At 33.9% G+C, this 22543-nt stretch overlaps 1 protein-coding gene across 2 annotated transcripts in view; it reads left to right on the plus strand.

Annotated features, from left to right (window-relative positions):
- The window catches only part of LOC130446480 (polycomb group protein Psc-like), an 80011-nt gene that overhangs the window by 30780 nt on the left and 26688 nt on the right, over positions 1–22543 (plus strand). For both annotated transcript variants that reach the window (XM_056782779.1, XM_056782769.1), the window contains exon 4: positions 2907–3104. In XM_056782779.1, the coding sequence (XP_056638757.1) occupies positions 2907–3104 (198 nt within the window). The remainder of the gene's footprint in view (positions 1–2906; positions 3105–22543) is intronic.

The following is a 22543-nucleotide window of genomic DNA, read 5'->3' on the forward strand; positions in this document are numbered from 1 at the left end:
TGCGTCCATAGAGCCACATCTCGAATACCTCAAGTTTTTTGATCATTTGAGCCTTCAAGGTCCAAGTTTCCAGCAGTACTAACCACGCATAACATCCCATGAATCCTATTCTGACGTGGAGGTTTAGATTTCTGTTTAATAATTGTCAATAGCTTTTTTTGCGACCAATGCGTCTTAGTACTTCGTCCTTGGTGACTCTATCAGTCCAGGGTATCTACAGGATGCGTCCATAGAGCCACATCTCGAATACCTCAAGTTTTTTGATCATTTGAGCCTTCAAGGTCCAAGTTTCCAGCAGTACTAACCACGCAGAACATCCCATGAATCCTATTGTGGCGTGGAGGTTTAGATTTCTGTTTAATAATTGTCAACAGCTTTTTTTGCGACCAATGCTTCTTAGTACTTCGTCCTTGGTGACTCTATCAGTCCAGGGTATCTACAGGATGCGTCCATAGAGCCACATCTCAAATACCTCAAGTTTTTTGATAATTTGAGCCTTCAAGGTCCAAGTTTCCAGCAGTACTAACCACACATAACATCCCATGAATCCTATTCTGACGTGGAGGTTTAGATTTCTGTTTAATAATTGTCAACAGCTTTTTTTGCGACCAATGCGTCTTAGTACTTCGTCCTTGGTGACTCTATCAGTCCAGGGTATCTACAGGATGCGTCCATAGAGCCACATCTCGAATACCTCAAGTTTTTTGATCATTTGAGCCTTCAAGGTCCAAGTTTCCAGCAGTACTAACCACGCATAACATCCCATGAATCCTATTGTGGCGTGGAGGTTTAGTTTTCAATTACGATCTTGATTTCTTTGTCTGGATCCATTTGAGCGTTTATGATTGAACCAAAATACTTGTATTTTTGCATCTAGTCTAATCGTTTTCCATTCAGTGTGAGTATAGGGTTAATATTAATATTTTTGATTTTTACTTATCATATTTTGCGTCTCACAGGGACTAAACTACAATCATAAACACCAAACTAACCTAACCAAAGTAGATTATGGAAAGGGCAAAAATTTTTCATTGGTAGTATAAGACAATTTCAAAACTTGTAATTTAATTCATTAGACATCCGTGGACGAGATTTTTCTTTATTTGCCGTTAAAATCGTTCAATTACCGCTGTTAATATTTTTTCTAGAAATTCATACTCTTAGTCAATGTTTAAGTAATCAAATATTGTAAGGTCATTGCCATTTTTAAAGTTCAACGTTTTTTTTTTAATTCAGCAAAATGTTTTCATTCTCAGAGGCATTGAAATTCTAAAACACACTATACAAATAATGCGTAGCTGTTCTACGAGGGTGAATCAATAAGATTTGAACAATTTGGAGTTGATTTTTTCAAGGTCACTTCATTTTTAATCGTTCGAAAACAAAATTTATAGAGGATTTGTTTTTTCATAATATTCGTTTACAATCAAATGATAGTCACTGGAATGGGATCCGTTTTTGTGCCCTCTATATCCACAAAAACTCTTTTTGATAATGAATTTATGCATTGAACAATTCAACTAATCTTTCATTTGTGGTCGATTGTGGATAAAAGCAATTTCCATCTTGCTATTCATCATTCTTAAGTGATGTTTCATAATCGAACCATGTGAAAAGCATTTTCGCATCACATCCACGATATTTTAAGAACGCATTTCCTAATATTTTTGTTGAGCGAATGCCTCAACGCTTCAATAAAATCTAAATCAATTGACAGATCGACTCTTTAGAGAATACGGATTTTTATTATATAGCAATGAAGTTAGGAATCTGCCTTTGAGTACTTCTACAGAGAAAAGGAAATCTTTGAAACACGAAAATCGAATGCATGAAAAATGGGAAAGAGTTTTATGTAGTGATGAGTCAAAGTTTGAGATTTTTGGGTTTAAGTCGCAGGTCAAAGGTATGGAGGAAATGCGATTGGAGACCTGGTGAAAAGTACGAGGATTATGAAGAAAATTTATGTTCTCTTGTATGGAGCAGAAACATGGACATTAAAAGTGGATACCATGAACAGACTCGAGGTTTTTGAAATGTGGATCTACTAAGAATACCATAGACTCAAAATATATCTAACTGAGAGGGGTTAAACGTATGGGAAATGACATGGAGTTACTTACAACAATAAAAAGAACAAAGACCGCTTATTTGGGCCACATATAACAAGTATGATATGCTGAAATTAATAATAGAAGGAAAAATTAAAGGAAAACGTGGACCTCGTTGTAGACAACATTCGTGGTTGAAAAACATACGCGATTGGGGTGGTATCATTTTTAAATCGCACTGTTCAGGACCGAAATTATTGCTGAAATTGCTGATTCTTTCATTCTAATAATAAATCTGGTGTCAAAATCAAAGTTTTCGTTATAAGTGGAAATATCCCTTCAAAGTTCATAGAATAATTTTTTAAAAATGAAAACGGGCTTCGCCCTTTGGAAATACCTCGTAAAAAACTTCTCGAGACTCGTGATCGAGTCTATGTTATCAAAACAAAGTACTCGGTTCATGAAATAGCCGTCGTTATTGATGTGTCGTTATGGCGCAGGCCCGTTATCAACGTGACGGCATTCCGCCGGAAGCTTAGAAAGAGATAGTCGTCGAACCGAGGGTGGCCCGTCGATTTAAACGATCGAGAACGAGATAGATATAGACAATTGAGGGAATCGTTGTAGCGTGGCGGCGTGAATCCCACGTGGCGGATCAACCATTGGCGTCTTGATACGTCCGACAGGATTTTTATCTTATACATCTAGATAAAAGAATGAGTTAATATTTTAACAAATGTTATTGATATATCTTTAAATAAGATTGTATTCCTCCCCCAAAAGTTTGTCCCCGTTATTTACAACATTTAACGCACGTCTCATGTAATTATAGTAAAAAGTCCTTATGTCTTTCAACAGATTGGACAAAACTCTTCAGGACATCGTGTACAAATTAGTACCAGAACTGTTTTTGAAGGAGATGACGCGCCGAAAACAATATTATCAGCAATACCCGCAAATAGCAGCAAGAGTTTCCCCAGAAGAACGTGGTGAAGATACGGAAAGGACCATTTTCAACCCACAAGATTGCATAAGTTTATCCATGGAGTACGTGAGGTGAGTAATACGTTTCATGTATTAATTCGATTTTTTTCGTTATGTGTGTGACAGCCTTAAAAACGACTACTAATGTAGTTCAATTTATACTTTTGGTTAAGGGTTGTTTAAACGTTAACAATAAGGGATGGGAGGCATAGATCACCGAGAGTGGGCAGTGGATCCGTGACTCCAAGTCCGCTATACTGAATAATGGTACACAGACGGCTCCAGGAGGGATAGCTTGGGGCGAAGCAGGATTTTGCCCCAAATCTTTTTCGCTTGGGAAACACCCTATCGTCTTCCAAGCCGGGGTAGTCGCTGTGATGGAATGCGGACTCGCGATATTCAATCGATCCCACAGGAAATCTTACAAAATCTGATGACTGCAAGATCCGGTTCGTTTGGGGCAACGACGAGGCGGATTAACTCGCCAGATTATGAGCGACGGATTCATAACTCATCTTTGGCGTAGTTAAAAGTTTTGTTCTCGCGTCTCCCAACAATCTACGTACAAGACGTGCTCGGTAGAGATGAATAAAGACACCTTGGCATCAGATAAGCGAAAATACATATAGATGAATGAACACCAAACAACTGCTCCGATTAGTTATCGGACACTGTCACCTAAGACACCATGGGCGTTAAGAACGATCCGGAGTGCCGCTGGTACATGAAAGAAGATAAAACAGCAGATAACGTCATCTGTGACTGTCTAGAACTCACACGAGCCGTATAGTTTGGCTAATGACATCAAAGGGTTCATTCCAAAGCGCCCTCAAAGGACACGGTAATGTCAAATGAGGAACGATGGATCTATCTGAGGGCCTATGTACTCAACGATCCATAATATAACTATGAACTATGAAAGGTTGTTCAATGCCCAATATTCAATAATAATTCTAGTTTTCGATTCAAAATTTACAATTTAAATATCTCCATTTCTGTTTTATTGCAAATTTGAACGTAATAAATTTATTTATTTATGGGCGTTTGATGATTTAGTAGGTACGGTAGGTAGTTGAGAGCATTTCTAAATAGTATCCAGCGGATTATGTAACACCTACACCTTCGTAAACGGTATGGCATCGCGTAAATATCGTTGTCGAGAGATAAAGTATCATCTTTTAAGTACGGAATGAATTGCCGCTTGCGGTAAATCATGAAATACGATCAAAGTTCGACATAATTACATAATCAAATACTTTACGATAATCGTAATTGTTTATATACACGAGCGGATGCAAAATTGGTTTCAATAGGTATTTATACCAATCAAAACATCTGTTATCATTAAAAATTGATACGGAAATTTTTATACGAGAATATTTATTGTTGTTTCTAATCAATTATTTCTGATCTCATATATAATATCGCTCAATAAATCGTGTGATCGACGCACAGATGGCGCTGCCATTGTCAAATTCTTATGACGTTTGTGCAGTATCAACTATGATTAAAATTTCGTAACATTTCGATTAGTCAGAATACTGTACAAGCCCAGCAATGATTTCAAGAGTGTTATCGGGACTTTGCTTCATCTGAAAGAACCATTTGTTATTGGTTTGTTGAATTTAAACGCTGTCAAACAAACACCGATGATGGTAAACGTTCTGGTCTTCAACTTGATGTGGTTTATCCAGAAAATATCAAAAATATCCACAAATTGGTTATATCTAGTCGTAAATTGAAATTGCGTGAGCCAGCAAAGGCCCTGAATATATCAGAAGGCATTATCTTTACAATTAAGCATGAACATTTGATTACGAGAAAGTTTTTTTCAAAGTGGGTACCGCGTTTACTCAAATTCGATCGGAAACAACGACGTGTCGATGATTCAGAACAGTTTTTGGCCATGTTTACACGTAATAAATCAGATTTTTTGAGTCGACATTTAACAATAGATGAAACATGGATCCAACACTTCAGTCCGGAATCAAAACGATCATCATCTGAGTGGACTGCGGCGGGTGAACCACGTCCGGAGGCAAAACAGTCAGCTGGGAAGGTTATGGCTTCAGTATTTTAGGATACGAATGGAATATTGTTCTTCGAAGATCTTCATAGTGTTGTTGGATAGTTTTAATGCAAATATCAAGGAAGAACGGCCTTATATGTCGACGAAAGTACCACCAATTCACAAGTCGATGGCAACGATGATTAAATTGCACGATTTACAATTCGAATTGCTTCCTCATCCACCGTATAATCCAGATCTAGCCTCCAGTAACTACTGGCTATTCTTTGATTCCAAAAAAAATGTTCGCCGGTAAGAAAATCAGCTCGAATGATGAAGCAATTGCTGAAGCTGAAGACTATTTTGAGGCATGTGTATTTCTTTGAATAACTTCATCTAGATTATTTCATTTAACTGATTAATCTACGTTTGTTACATCGGAATCATACCACGACAAAGCTCTAATAACCCCCAACAGTTTTTGGTACGTGTGTGAAGAATCAATATTTACATCTCGGTTGGGCTAATTAACCAAAAACCCAGACATATTTATGTTTGACTCAAACATACTATCAATTAACCAAACTTGTTTTCATCCAAGAGTTCTCATGCTATATAGTACCGAAATGGCTGTGCCAAAGTCTCCAAATCGATCAGAAAATCGGGTACTAGTCCATATGGTATCTGAGTATCTGAAGATAGTGAAATACCATGAACAGAATCGATCTACGTGTAGCGATATTTCTAAAAATGTTTTAATCCATTTCTATTTTATAATAAAGTAAAGAAATAAACAGCGAAAGGTAATACCACAACAAAGCAAATAAATAAAGACGAAAATGCTACCTTTTATTGTTTGAGTTTTTTTTTTCTTTGCTTTCGCTAATTTTCTTTGGCTAGATGCTTCGGAAGGCGTCAATAACGAAGTAGATGATACTTTAGTTTCGATGGGGGATCAATTCCTTTCAACTTTTTTTTGATTACGTACCAAATTTTGAATGTACCAAAGCTACCAAACAATAATATGTGAATGGAAATTGTAAAAAGGACAAACAGTAGAATAAATGATGATTCACGTGAATATGTGGCTTGTGAGGAGTCCTTGAACAATGATTCAAATTCAATTCAAAATTTGATACATATGAAGATTTATTTTATCGTGACGATGTTTAAATTTTCGTATCTAGGAGAAAATAAATTCTAGTCGTTTAATCTACCGCTTGGTAGGTGTCGCTAGTTACTTACTAAGGTGATAAGAGGACTCCAGAAAATAATTTGACAAAACCAAGTCAAAAGTGAACATTATTAACCACGAAAACGTGATAAAAAATAAAATTTTGTAATATATTTAATGTAAATTTGAATTAAATGTGTACCATACCTTGGAGACCTCTTAAACCTGACGTTTTTACACCAATGTACACCAACAGGGGCATAAAGTTACGAAATTCCACCGTCAAAAGTAAATGGGACAATTAAAGCTGCTCCCAAAGCAGAAATAAATCTCCTCAGAGGGGGTCCAACTATAGAAAGGACGCCCATGTACGTATCGCCTTATGTACAAACGTTCAGCCGACGGCTATAATTCTAAACATTGTTGCCAGATTGAAAACTAAGAAATTATTAGTGACTCGTAAATATAACAAGTTTGACGAAATGATATCTTTAAAACGTCTCTTGTCTTATCCATTTCTCTTTTCCAAACACTCAATCACTTACAAAATATACTGTTTTTCAATGAATTTCAACATTTTTACGAGCTACGAATTCTTATTAATTTAGCGGCCATACACTCGAAAAATTATAAATTTCAGTTTTGGTTTTCTAAATTCCACGTAAAGTGGATATATACTGATTTGTTTGTAGTCGTAGTAATGAAGAAGATAAAAAATATTGACGCCATCGAAAATTTTTGTTCGACTTGTAAAAATTCCATTAGAATTGGTATCTTTTTCGAAAGATACGGCAACGCTGTCAGTAGTACGTGCCGTTCGGCGGCAACCTGTTGTGATCGCCTTCGGTAGGTTCGTTGTCGGGTAGGAGATGTTCGGGTGGCTTCTGCTCTTACGTCTCACTGCCCGAAACGTCATATGGTCGCGTCTATCAGCTTCTCCCACGCGTGCAGCACGTCAACGGCGTCATCTGATTACGATGCTTTATGGGTTGACGTCGGTGTTTCGAATTTAGATATAGACCAGTATAAATTTGATATACAACGAATTTTTGCCAGATAGTACCTAGATTAATTGAAATTGGAATAGTTTCGTCACATTCTCAACCATCTCTCAGGAATTTTCCGGTTGCCATTTTCGTAAAAATCTAACATCGAGTGCGGTGACATGTTTATGATTGAACCACCCTCGTATTAATTATTATATCTATAAAATGTTTCAATTGTCGTTTTTCGTAATTTTATTATACATTGTATATGATAATATAAAATGTTCGAGATTGGTCTAAATTTATCTTTATAGACGCCTGGTTCCTTCAAAGGGTGAGGGTTGAAACGTCATTTATTTTTATTAAGATTTATTAATTGGCATTTTTTATCACTTTCAATCCAAAGATAGCAACAGTCGGTATAATTATCATTATAAACGTAACAGTTTTCGTTTACGAGGGTTGTATAAAAAGTTTTTCGACCCCAATCTAAACATTCTATACTTTTGTTGATATTTCCTCTGAAATTTCAATTTCGACGATTAGTTTTTGTTTGAAAATCGTAGGTGTAAACAAACCCTCGTATATTTTCATATAAAAAATTTGAATTTACATCGTGCCGCAAAAAGTATACGTTTTCTATTAACAAAAAACGATGTTGATGTTTAAACCAGATGTTGAATTAGATAAATTGTTCGATTAACTTATTCAGATATCAATAATTGCAATTATTTCTGCCTTTGGCGATTAAGACACTAGCCGGCGAACATACCCAAAGGAAGTCACCTGTAATGCTTGAATAAATCTGGCCACCTGGTTAATTGTCAGTGGAATTTATGCTGAAATCTCGAGAAAGTTTATTATAATGTCTCTTTAAAACAAAATGAAAAAAAAAAAAACTTTCTTATTTCATCAAAGCGTATTTTTGCAAAAAAGTAAAATCACTGGGTGCCAGACCTAGACTATACGGTGGACAAGGAAACAATTCGAAATGTAATTTGTTCAATTCAACCATCGTTGCCATCGACAGTTGGTACTTCGTACTTCATTTTTCTTGACATTAAACAGTTTCTGAGCAACCGATTCTTGTATATGGTACCCGTTCCCGTATATCCGTTAGTTTGAAATAATCTGATAGATTGGCACTCGTTAAATATTATACTGAACACACTGTTTACATCACCACTGCACCAACACTCACAATTACACTGTCTGACGCGCGTTTCGATAACCAAGTTATCGTCTTCAGAGACTAAAGGTAAAAGATTGTCAAAATAGAATTTATACGGCAAATATCTCAATTTTTCGAGTAGCTCTAAAACCATTTTTATCCAGGTACCACATTTTATAGCCAAATCGAACAGACTTTATTCGTATAAACTGTTTGTATGGTATGTATCGTATACACTGCGACCCAAAGAATCTATTATGTGACGGCTGTAGTTACAAGAGATCTTCTTCTTCTATTTCCTAAACCCTGGACTTCCATAGTATCTAACACTTCGAGAAAAGTGGTTAGAGGTTTCATCCTCTGTACAACAAAATCTGCACGCGTCTTTAGATGTCTATTGAGGCGACGTTGCCCCGATAAGACAACTATTAGTTTTCGTAGATTGTTGTTACTTGATCCAGCAGATCTTCTCTGGTTCTAGTTTCCCAGAAGATTCTTTTCCCGACTCAATAACTTGTAGGTTTCTGCTTTAAAAATGCTTGGTGTGTCTTAGATCCGAACACTCATATTCCAGTTGTGTCTGCTGCTTACCCCACTTAGAATTGAGGTAAATTTTCTCTTTTCGATGGATCATCCTGTCCCATATCCCAGGTTTGGTCATTATTTAGGTGATTACCATTCACATATAACAAATTACCGTTTGATATTTTTCGTTGTGGCATGTTTGAATCAAATTAAAATGATTGTCCCTTCCATAAATCCAACCGATTTAACCTGACGCGAATGTTGATAACATAGTTGACTAAACGTTTTGATTAACGCCAACGAACGATCGAAACGTCGCCAATTTCAAACGAAAAACGGATCCACAGCTGTTTTTCCACCATCCGCATTAACAGTCATGTTTTCATTATTAATTGCCATATTTGTATACCCGAGAGGGTTTGTACGGGACGCCAGAGAGGTAGGGATGAAAATGAGAGGGATGTTTCATATTTACGTATATGTGAATATTATTATGCAAAATTTAATACCGATTTTTAAAAAATAACTCTCTCATCTCTATTTCCGTATCTTATTTTCGTTTCTAAAGAACATGGAACGTGTGTTATCTACCCTTTCTTGGGTTTCGTAGAATTTCTGAAAGGTTTCTATGTACGTTCGATGTCAACAATCTGCCGAGTATAATTTACAAAAAGCATCCAGTTGATAAACACTGATGACATTGAAATATCGCAGCTGTTTTTCTTCGGTGGCAATAAATATATTTCTATATATAAACGTAGTGCGGTCCATAAGTTCTTGGCCTCATATAGAGCTTCATCCGAGCTTTACACAAAATAGAGCTTGAGAACCACTCGGTAAACTTGTTTTAAAAAATGAAGGTTGTTTACGGTGACTTTTATCCATCATTTTCCACAATTAAAAATAATTCATTAAAAGATGACCCACGTACGGGAGATCCTGTGCTGGTGACTGCTCCAGAAAACATTGAATTAGTAACTGACGTCTGAAAACAACACATCCCAAATCGAAATTTCTGTTTTCTAAACGTGTTAGTCCGCGAATAGAGTTTCAAAAAGTCCACGTTTATCAGCCTTGAAATTAGAATCATTTTTTTTTTATTTCGTTGCTTTGATTTAGTGGTAATCTTATTTAATCCGTGGAGGAAACAAGTCGAAATGTCTCATGTAGATAATTTATTTTATTATATCAAAACACACTTACAATCATTGACCAACGGAAGAAACCTCTAATCCAATTGAGGGCTATTAGGAATTCTTTATGCGAAATACGCAGACTACGAATACAGAATTAAGAAAAAGGACGACCTGGAAAACGAAAAAAACCGGGAAAAAGACTAGATGTTCCTATAACGTTGAGCAAGCCAACCAGGTGGTGTTGGTAGAGTTCAAAAGCTTTCCGATTGATTTCGTAAATCGCATCATCCAATCGAAACAACATGTTGAACCTCCCTCGTAACTGCGTTCTTACGGGCTCACGTATCTATGGTTTCTTAACTTGAGAACATGTTACAGTTTGTTCCAGACGAGGAATTTTCTTATCCATTACTGGTAGCGTTGAGTTCCATCCGAAATTCTGATCAATACAACGGCTGTTTTTCAAAAAATTCTGTCATTATATCCGCATTTCTTCTCTGTAAAAACCATCAGTTATCACGAAATTGTAACTCGTGGCAACTATAAATCCTCCTCATTTTGGTTGCTCAAATTTCCAGAGCTTCACATTTTCACAACTCCATGTTCGGTGTCTCTACGCCGAATAAAACTTGAACAGAACATGATCTCCGATTGTGACTGTTGTTGAAAAAAAAATCTTTCGAAATTTCTGCTCAAATGTACAGTTCATGTTTTGTTGTGTCCTGCCCGCTGGATGGAAATCCGGTGAAAGGAATACCTTCAATTCTCAACGCAATAGAATGTTGATAACGATATTTGGAGCTTGGACCAAGAAAATAGATCAAATTTAATGAAGAAACTATCCATCGGAAAGCAACAAAATATTTTGGGACTACGAAGAAATACTTTTGATTAACTTTAAGGAATAATGTACAAAAATTATTCGAAAAATCCTCCGAACCAAATTGCTTAGTTTTCCAAGAATATTGTACACGAATGTGGATTGTCCGGCTATTTTTTGTTCGCAAAGGTTAAAACCCAATTAAGGGGTAAAATATTTAACAGCGACTTATATCTTCGCGGAAGTTAGTCACTCTAGTATAAGAGGAAATAATTCAAATGGAAAAAAGTATTACCTCTGTGTTATCTCCCTCGTTCATCGTGTAATGGGGTAACAGACGATTGAACAATCACTTTTCGATATAACTTAGGATAGTTATAGTCGCTTTCATAAAAAAAAAACATTCAGTTAAAGTATATCACTCCCAAATTCCTCCAATCAAAAAGAAACTTCCAAGTGAATCTTGTTAAACGATCGACTATGTAAAAGGGGTGGTTTTGTTAAGTTTTTAATTGATATCCTCCAAGCAGCTATCCGCATTCGGGTTTTTTCGGCTACTAGACCGGAAAATATTCTACCAAATATGAATTCTCATGGGTGTCAAGGGGATCACCAGTAAAAATTTGATTTAGTGAAGTCTTTATTGAATTTTGTTTTAAGTGTACCGAACGCTGATGGCACATACTTTAATTTATCTATTTACCAATATCCTCCAAAAGCTAGTAGCTTGCCGCGCTCGGGTTTTGTAGGCTACTGGACCCGAAAAAGAGGGTCTAACTGTTTTTGGAAAATGTTCTTCCGACGAAGGGTCAAATATGACCAATTACGTTTGGATTCTCATGAGTGTTATGGGGATGACCAAGTGAAATATTTTAAACGTTTGGAATTGATAGAAGAAACAACTTTTTACCCAACTTTCAATAATTTTGTCCCCGTTTTCTACGAAATCTTCTAAAATAATTATCATTAATGGAACAGTTTCCTGTTAATAATTATCACACGTGTTCACCGTATAATTTGGTTTCCATTTGGAATAAACTTCTAAATACCTCGAGATTCGTGTAAATCTTTACGTAATCCACTTTCGAGCGATTCAACTATCGCGAAATTGGAATTATTGAACCAAGTTTCTTTCTCTCCCCTTTCTCCCATTCACTTTCTAATTAGGTTTGTCTTAATTTAATTTATTGTTGCTGAACTTGAAGTTGTTACTTATCATTTTCTCGGAAATTCGAGTTTTCGAATTGTGACGAAATTTCAACGTAAAAACATGTAAATTCATATTTGGAGTCGAAAATAAAAAATATATTAATACGCCTACTTTGTACGACACAAGGAAATGTGACAAATCCCCCGTAGTGAGTATGAAAAGTATGCACCTGATACGTATGTATATATGTAAATGAAAAGGCATCTTTCGAAATAGGGGAGACCGTTTTGTAACACTAAAATGTATTCTAATAAGGTACATACAGATATGTATATAACCCTATGCACCGCGCTGGCTCCCTTTCGCAAATAAATTTGTTTTTTAGTACGGTAAAATTCGATTTCCGTTCCGGCCATTTGTAAAAAAAATATATTATATATAATGTTCAATCACTTGGATAATTTAGTAATGAAATTCAATAAGTTTCGTTCTCTCTTGATGGGGTTGTTGGATGAATTTTTATTCGACCACTCAAACTACTGAATTTTTTATTTACTTGCTACCTTCTCCCACATGAATTTATGTAAATTTGTCATGGATACACGAAAAAAATGGCTTAATAATGCTTTGTTGGTTTAGTTTTGTAAAAAAAAATAGTTTTTCGAAACTTGACTTTACCAAAAAGTCATCTTTCATCTCGTCTCTATTTTAATTTGGCACGAAAAATGAATGTTCTAGGTGGAGAAATTTTGGTTTTGTTTAATATTATCATAAGTAGAAAGTAGTAAGTTTTTTTGCTTTGGTTCGGTAGAAAAAGTCCATTTCAATTTGGTCCTTACAATGGTTGTTCTAGGTTTGTTTAGATGGAAAAACTTTTTCGCGGCTTAATCGTATCATGAAATGACTGTTTCGGCTTTAGTTAGGTGGAAAAATGCTTTTCCAAATTTCCTCTGGACAAAAAAGTCGTTTCTCGGAATAATTTGACCCATAATATGGATTTTCCTTGTTTAATTTGGTAGGAAAACGTTTTTTCGAGTTTACTTTTATCATGAAATGCCTCTTTTGGTTAAATTAGGGGAAAAAATAAATTTCCCAAATTTATTTTGTCCAAAAAAGTCTTTTTTCATTTCAATTTGGTCCCTAGAATGCCTTTTGGAAGTTTATTTAGGTTAAAAAACGTTTTAAGAGGTTTAATCGTATAATGAAATGGCTGTTTCGGCTTTAGTTAGGTGGAAAAATGCTTTTCCAAATTTCCTCTGGACAAAAAAGTCGTTTCTCGGAATAATTTGACCCATAATATGGATTTTCCTTGTTTAATTTGGTAGGAAAACGTTTTTTCGAGTTTACTTTTATCATGAAATGTCTCTTTTGGTTAAATTAGGGGAAAAAATAAATTTCCCAAATTTATTTGGTCCAAAAAAGTCTTTTTTCATTTCAATTTGGTCCCTAGAATGCCTTTTGGAAGTTTATTTAGGTTAAAAAACGTTTTAAGAGGTTTAATCGTATAATGAAATGGCTGTTTCGGCTTTAGTTAGGTGGAAAAATGCTTTTCAAAATTTCCTCTGGACAAAAAAGTCGTTTCTCGGAATAATTTGACCCATAATATGGATTTTCCTTGTTTAATTTGGTAGGAAAACGTTTTTTCGAGTTTACTTTTATCATGAAATGTCTCTTTTGGTTAAATTAGGGGAAAAAATAAATTTCCCAAATTTATTTGGTCCAAAAAAGTCTTTTTTCATTTCAATTTGGTCCCTAGAATGCCTTTTGGAAGTTTATTTAGGTTAAAAAACGTTTTAAGAGGTTTAATCGTATAATGAAATGGCTGTTTCGGCTTTAGTTAGGTGGAAAAATGCTTTTCAAAATTTCCTCTGGACAAAAAAGTCGTTTCTCGGAATAATTTGACCCATAATATGGATTTTCCTTGTTTAATTTGGTAGGAAAACGTTTTTTCGAGTTTACTTTTATCATGAAATGTCTCTTTTGGTTAAATTAGGGGAAAAAATAAATTTCCCAAATTTATTTGGTCCAAAAAAGTCTTTTTTCATTTCAATTTGGTCCCTAGAATGCCTTTTGGAAGTTTATTTAGGTTAAAAAACGTTTTAAGAGGTTTAATCGTATAATGAAATGGCTGTTTCGGCTTTAGTTAGGTGGAAAAATGCTTTTCAAAATTTCCTCTGGACAAAAAAGTCGTTTCTCGGAATAATTTGACCCATAATATGGATTTTCCTTGTTTAATTTGGTAGGAAAACGTTTTTTCGAGTTTACTTTTATCATGAAATGTCTCTTTTGGTTAAATTAGGGGAAAAAATAAATTTCCCAAATTTATTTGGTTCAAAAAAGTCTTTTTTCATTTCAATTTGGTCCCTAGAATGCCTTTTGGAAGTTTATTTAGGTTAAAAAACGTTTTAAGAGGTTTAATCGTATAATGAAATGGCTGTTTCGGCTTTAGTTAGGTGGAAAAATGCTTTTCCAAATTTCCTCTGGACAAAAAAGTCATCTCTCGGAATAATTTGACCCATAACATGGATTTTCCTTGTTTAATTTGGTAGGAAAACGTTTTTTCGAGTTTACTTTTATCATGAAATGCCTCTTTTGGTTAAATTAGGGGAAAAAATAAATTTCCCAAATTTATTTTGTCCAAAAAAGTCTTTTTTCATTTCAATTTGGTCCCTAGAATGCCTTTTGGAAGTTTATTTAGGTTAAAAAACGTTTTAAGAGGTTTAATCGTATAATGAAATGGCTGTTTCGGCTTTAGTTAGGTGGAAAAATGCTTTTCCAAATTTCCTCTGGACAAAAAAGTCATCTCTCGGAATAATTTGACCCATAACATGGATTTTCCTTGTTTAATTTGGTAGGAAAACGTTTTTTCGAGTTTACTTTTATCATGAAATGCCTCTTTTGGTTAAATTAGGGGAAAAAATAAATTTCCCAAATTTATTTGGTCCAAAAAAGTCTTTTTTCATTTCAATTTGGTCCCTAGAATGCCTTTTGGAAGTTTATTTAGGTTAAAAAACGTTTTAAGAGGTTTAATCGTATAATGAAATGGCTGTTTCGGCTTTAGTTAGGTGGAAAAATGCTTTTCCAAATTTCCTCTGGATAAAAAAGTCGTTTCTCGGAATAATTTGACCCATAATATGGATTTTCCTTGTTTAATTTGGTAGGAAAACGTTTTTTCGAGTTTACTTTTATCATGAAATGCCTCTTTTGGTTAAATTAGGGGAAAAAATAAATTTCCCAAATTTATTTTGTCCAAAAAAGTCTTTTTTCATTTCAATTTGGTCCCTAGAATGCCTTTTGGAAGTTTATTTAGGTTAAAAAACGTTTTAAGAGGTTTAATCGTATAATGAAATGGCTGTTTCGGCTTTAGTTAGGTGGAAAAATGCTTTTCCAAATTTCCTCTGGACAAAAAAGTCATCTCTCGGAATAATTTGACCCATAACATGGATTTTCCTTGTTTAATTTGGTAGGAAAACGTTTTTTCGAGTTTACTTTTATCATGAAATGTCTCTTTTGGTTAAATTAGGGGAAAAAATAAATTTCCCAAATTTATTTGGTTCAAAAAAGTCTTTTTTCATTTCAATTTGGTCCCTAGAATGCCTTTTGGAAGTTTATTTAGGTTAAAAAACGTTTTAAGAGGTTTAATCGTATAATGAAATGGCTGTTTCGGCTTTAGTTAGGTGGAAAAATGCTTTTCCAAATTTCCTCTGGACAAAAAAGTCGTTTCTCGGAATAATTTGACCCATAATATGGATTTTCCTTGTTTAATTTGGTAGGAAAACGTTTTTTCGAGTTTACTTTTATCATGAAATGCCTCTTTTGGTTAAATTAGGGGAAAAAATAAATTTCCCAAATTTATTTTGTCCAAAAAAGTCTTTTTTCATTTCAATTTGGTCCCTAGAATGCCTTTTGGAAGTTTATTTAGGTTAAAAAACGTTTTAAGAGGTTTAATCGTATAATGAAATGGCTGTTTCGGCTTTAGTTAGGTGGAAAAATGCTTTTCCAAATTTCCTCTGGACAAAAAAGTCATCTCTCGGAATAATTTGACCCATAACATGGATTTTCCTTGTTTAATTTGGTAGGAAAACGTTTTTTCGAGTTTACTTTTATCATGAAATGCCTCTTTTGGTTAAATTAGGGGAAAAAATAAATTTCCCAAATTTATTTGGTCCAAAAAAGTCTTTTTTCATTTCAATTTGGTCCCAAGAATGCCTTTTGGAAGTTTATTTAGGTTAAAAAACGTTTTAAGAGGTTTAATCGTATAATGAAATGGCTGTTTCGGCTTTAGTTAGGTGGAAAAATGCTTTTCCAAATTTCCTCTGGATAAAAAAGTCGTTTCTCGGAATAATTTGACCCATAATATGGATTTTCCTTGTTTAATTTGGTAGGAAAACGTTTTTTCGAGTTTACTTTTATCATGAAATGCCTCTTTTGGTTAAATTAGGGGAAAAAATAAATTTCCCAAATTTATTTGGTCCAAAAAAGTCTTTTTTCATTTCAATTTGGTCCCAAGAATGCCTTTTGGAAGTTTATTTAGGTTAAAAAACGTTTTAAGAGGTTTAATCGTATAATGAAATGGCTGTTTCGGCTTTAGTTAGGTGGAAAAATGCTTTTCCAAATTTCCTCTGGATAAAAAAGTCGTTTCTCGGAATAATTTGACCCATAATATGGATTTTCCTTGTTTAATTTGGTAGGAAAACGTTTTTTCGAGTTTACTTTTATCATGAAATGCCTCTTTTGGTTAAATTAGGGGAAAAAATAAATTTCCCAAATTTATTTGGTCCAAAAAAGTCTTTTTTCATTTCAATTTGGTCCCTAGAATGCCTTTTGGAAGTTTATTTAGGTTAAAAAACGTTTTAAGAGGTTTAATCGTATAATGAAATGGCTGTTTCGGCTTTAGTTAGGTGGAAAAATGCTTTTCCAAATTTCCTCTGGACAAAAAAGTCATCTCTCGGAATAATTTGACCCATAACATGGATTTTCCTTGTTTAATTTGGTAGGAAAACGTTTTTTCGAGTTTACTTTTATCATGAAATGCCTCTTTTGGTTAAATTAGGGGAAAAAATAAATTTCCCAAATTTATTTGGTCCAAAAAAGTCTTTTTTCATTTCAATTTGGTCCCTAGAATGCCTTTTGGAAGTTTATTTAGGTTAAAAAACGTTTTAAGAGGTTTAATCGTATAATGAAATGGCTGTTTCGGCTTTAGTTAGGTGGAAAAATGCTTTTCCAAATTTCCTCTGGATAAAAAAGTCGTTTCTCGGAATAATTTGACCCATAATATGGATTTTCCTTGTTTAATTTGGTAGGAAAACGTTTTTTCGAGTTTACTTTTATCATGAAATGCCTCTTTTGGTTAAATTAGGGGAAAAAATAAATTTCCCAAATTTATTTGGTCCAAAAAAGTCTTTTTTCATTTCAATTTGGTCCCTAGAATGCCTTTTGGAAGTTTATTTAGGTTAAAAAACGTTTTAAGAGGTTTAATCGTATAATGAAATGGCTGTTTCGGCTTTAGTTAGGTGGAAAAATGCTTTTCCAAATTTCCTCTGGATAAAAAAGTCGTTTCTCGGAATAATTTGACCCATAATATGGATTTTCCTTGTTTAATTTGGTAGGAAAACGTTTTTTCGAGTTTACTTTTATCATGAAATGCCTCTTTTGGTTAAATTAGGGGAAAAAATAAATTTCCCAAATTTATTTTGTCCAAAAAAGTCTTTTTTCATTTCAATTTGGTCCCTAGAATGCCTTTTGGAAGTTTATTTAGGTTAAAAAACGTTTTAAGAGGTTTAATCGTATAATGAAATGGCTGTTTCGGCTTTAGTTAGGTGGAAAAATGCTTTTCCAAATTTCCTCTGGACAAAAAAGTCATCTCTCGGAATAATTTGACCCATAACATGGATTTTCCTTGTTTAATTTGGTAGGAAAACGTTTTTTCGAGTTTACTTTTATCATGAAATGCCTCTTTTGGTTAAATTAGGGGAAAAAATAAATTTCCCAAATTTATTTGGTCCAAAAAAGTCTTTTTTCATTTCAATTTGGTCCCTAGAATGCCTTTTGGAAGTTTATTTAGGTTAAAAAACGTTTTAAGAGGTTTAATCGTATAATGAAATGGCTGTTTCGGCTTTAGTTAGGTGGAAAAATGCTTTTCCAAATTTCCTCTGGATAAAAAAGTCGTTTCTCGGAATAATTTGACCCATAATATGGATTTTCCTTGTTTAATTTGGTAGGAAAACGTTTTTTCGAGTTTACTTTTATCATGAAATGCCTCTTTTGGTTAAATTAGGGGAAAAAATAAATTTCCCAAATTTATTTTGTCCAAAAAAGTCTTTTTTCATTTCAATTTGGTCCCTAGAATGCCTTTTGGAAGTTTATTTAGGTTAAAAAACGTTTTAAGAGGTTTAATCGTATAATGAAATGGCTGTTTCGGCTTTAGTTAGGTGGAAAAATGCTTTTCCAAATTTCCTCTGGACAAAAAAGTCATCTCTCGGAATAATTTGACCCATAACATGGATTTTCCTTGTTTAATTTGGTAGGAAAACGTTTTTTCGAGTTTACTTTTATCATGAAATGCCTCTTTTGGTTAAATTAGGGGAAAAAATAAATTTCCCAAATTTATTTGGTCCAAAAAAGTCTTTTTTCATTTCAATTTGGTCCCTAGAATGCCTTTTGGAAGTTTATTTAGGTTAAAAAACGTTTTAAGAGGTTTAATCGTATAATGAAATGGCTGTTTCGGCTTTAGTTAGGTGGAAAAATGCTTTTCCAAATTTCCTCTGGATAAAAAAGTCGTTTCTCGGAATAATTTGACCCATAATATGGATTTTCCTTGTTTAATTTGGTAGGAAAACGTTTTTTCGAGTTTACTTTTATCATGAAATGCCTCTTTTGGTTAAATTAGGGGAAAAAATAAATTTCCCAAATTTATTTGGTCCAAAAAAGTCTTTTTTCATTTCAATTTGGTCCCTAGAATGCCTTTTGGAAGTTTATTTAGGTTAAAAAACGTTTTAAGAGGTTTAATCGTATAATGAAATGGCTGTTTCGGCTTTAGTTAGGTGGAAAAATGCTTTTCCAAATTTCCTCTGGATAAAAAAGTCGTTTCTCGGAATAATTTGACCCATAATATGGATTTTCCTTGTTTAATTTGGTAGGAAAACGTTTTTTCGAGTTTACTTTTATCATGAAATGCCTCTTTTGGTTAAATTAGGGGAAAAAATAAATTTCCCAAATTTATTTTGTCCAAAAAAGTCTTTTTTCATTTCAATTTGGTCCCTAGAATGCCTTTTGGAAGTTTATTTAGGTTAAAAAACGTTTTAAGAGGTTTAATCGTATAATGAAATGGCTGTTTCGGCTTTAGTTAGGTGGAAAAATGCTTTTCCAAATTTCCTCTGGATAAAAAAGTCGTTTCTCGGAATAATTTGACCCATAATATGGATTTTCCTTGTTTAATTTGGTAGGAAAACGTTTTTTCGAGTTTACTTTTATCATGAAATGCCTCTTTTGGTTAAATTAGGGGAAAAAATAAATTTCCCAAATTTATTTGGTCCAAAAAAGTCTTTTTTCATTTCAATTTGGTCCCTAGAATGCCTTTTGGAAGTTTATTTAGGTTAAAAAACGTTTTAAGAGGTTTAATCGTATAATGAAATGGCTGTTTCGGCTTTAGTTAGGTGGAAAAATGCTTTTCCAAATTTCCTCTGGATAAAAAAGTCGTTTCTCGGAATAATTTGACCCATAATATGGATTTTCCTTGTTTAATTTGGTAGGAAAACGTTTTTTCGAGTTTACTTTTATCATGAAATGCCTCTTTTGGTTAAATTAGGGGAAAAAATAAATTTCCCAAATTTATTTTGTCCAAAAAAGTCTTTTTTCATTTCAATTTGGTCCCTAGAATGGCTTGCCTAGGTTTATTTAGATGGAAAAACTTTTTCGCGGCTTAATCGTATCAAAAAATGACCTATTTTTGTCTTGGTTAGGTGGAAAAATGCTTTTCCAAATTTAATTTAGACAAAAATGTCGTCTTTCAGTATAATTTGATCCATAACATGGGTTTCCTTTGTTTAATCTGGTGGGAAGACGGTTTTTCCAGTTTAACTTTATGGTTTTTATTGCTTTAGTTGGTTGGAAATCTTAATGTGGAGTCTTCTATCATTTTAATTTGGTTTTTCTGGGCTTAGCTGGGTAACAAAAACTCTTTTTGCAAGTTAAATTCAATCATTGAATGTTTTTCTTTTGGTTAAATTTTGTTTAATGATCATTTCGTTCAATTCCAATTTTAATTTTGTCAAAAAAGACCATTCCAAGTTCTAGTTTGGTCAAATAAGCTGTAATTTATTTGATGCGATAGAAAATGGCTTTTCCAAATTAAATTTGCACAAAAATTTTATCTTTCAATTTAATTGGTCAAGAAAAGGGGCCATTTTTGGTTTAATTTTGTCGAAACTTACTTTTTCTTGTTAATTCTATCCAAAAAACGATTTCTATGATTTAGCTCCTGTCAAAAAATAGGTTTCCCAAGTTTGAATCTATCGAAACTCGTTTTTCTAAATAATCCTTACTTCTGTGAGTTGAATTTCGTAAAAAAATTCATTCAAATTTGTCAAAAAGCATCATTCCATGTTTAGATTTGTCACAAATGACTCCCAAGATCAATTCTACCGAAGAATTTCTTCACTGATTTCAATTTTGTCAAAAAATTGCTGTTCCTAGTTTCATTTCGGTCAAAAATTGTCTTTTCTTAGTTCAAATTTCTAAAATACTGACCAATCACCAAATCAGACCACCAACGTTTCGACCAAAAACCTAATAATCTTCCATGAACTTCTTTCTATGAATTACACGTGCCCCATCTCTCGCACCTGCGATATTTCCTGTACTATAGTCGATTTTTCACCATTTCTTAGCTGTCAACGGAATTTATAACGTCCCAATTTACACGTTCTTTAGACACTCCGGAAAGATACATGGCTTTTTGCTTTATCACTTTATCGTTACATGAATCGCTTTACTTTCAGAATTTCTAATTGTTTGTAGATTACAGATACCGTCAAACAATTAATTATTATAAACGGGTGTATATCATCTAATTTATCGCTATCCTTTTATACCCTAGGGCGTTATGAATTTATCCTCGAATCGAATTTGTTAATAAACGCTTATCCTGAAGAAAGGATCCAAATTCTTTGTTGTAAGAATTTCTTTATGTTTCTACCTTTATCATCCATATTAATTTAATATTAACTTCAATATTATGGTGCTAATTGGGGGTAATTGATCCTTATAAAAGGTTATCTATCTGATCCACAATTATCAGTTAGCCATCAAAAGTCCACTCTGTTAAAAACAACCAAGAATTCTACCTGAAAATGGACACGACAAGTTATAAAGCTGCTCAAACGGTCACTTTATTACGATAAGACCATAATTAGCCAGAAGTAGCAGCCAGTGCGTTGAAAATGAGTCATTCTGTTGTTTCCAAAATTTACTCAAGTTTCCAAAAGATTGGTAACTTTAATTCAAGACGCGGTTCCGGGAGAGAAAATTGTACATCCAAAAGATCAAATACATCGCATTGGTGTTCAAGAACAGAGAGAAACGCGGGGTGTGGTTTGCCACTTAGAAGAAGACTTAGGGCAGCTAATCTTGAACAAAAAAGGTCAGCAAATGACCCCAAATCAACCCTCCAGAGAATACGTTAATTGGACTGACGGAAAATGGGGATCCATATCAATAGAAGAGAACGAATTTGGAAGTGGATTTATGAGGTGTTGGTTTGTAATGAAACTGGTGGTTTAGCGGGGGAATTTACGGCGAACCGATACATAGAAGACATTTCAATCTACCTACGCCGTTTTCGTGCGCGAAAACTCCATTTTAATCCAGGACAATGCCCGTCCATGTACTGCAGGTTCGGTGTGGTATTATTTACAAGATATCGAAATTACCGCTACGGATTGGCCAGCGTGTAGCCCGGACTTGAATCCTATCGAGCATTTATGAAGTGAACTTAAGGGAAAAGTGTCTATACCAGCCATGAAAACGGACCTCAAAACTAAAGCTTGGACTGAAGACTTTCGAGAAACTAAAATCAGAAAATGAATGGACTATATTATTATTTATATGAATGTTATATTTCTGAAGCTTTTAAAGGCATTTTTTCATCACATTTACCAATTCAAAACACTTCTAATTGAATTCGATGAATTTCAATTTTCCCAAAAATTTCGTTTGGCCCATTAATTTAGTCGAACGACCATATAACATGCGATCATTTTGAAAACACGTTTCGTGTTATAACATTGAAATAGATATAACCGTTAAAAAATTCATCAACTTAACCGCATTTTCTTATTGCTCAATTATGAGAATAGCCTGGATTCAGCTGATATGTTTTCATAAATAATTGACCAAAAATTTTCTAGATTTAGACCAGAAACTTATCATCAAACGCGTTCTGTTGCATAATGTTGGTTGGCTTGCGTTTCGATGCATAGTGACTACGAAATCAACTTAAATCAAGTCTTAAATTGTGCTCTGGTAATCCAGGTGCATATATA

The sequence above is a fragment of the Diorhabda sublineata genome, chromosome 1, assembly GCF_026230105.1.
Source record: "Diorhabda sublineata isolate icDioSubl1.1 chromosome 1, icDioSubl1.1, whole genome shotgun sequence".
Lineage (NCBI taxonomy): Eukaryota > Metazoa > Arthropoda > Insecta > Coleoptera > Chrysomelidae > Diorhabda > Diorhabda sublineata.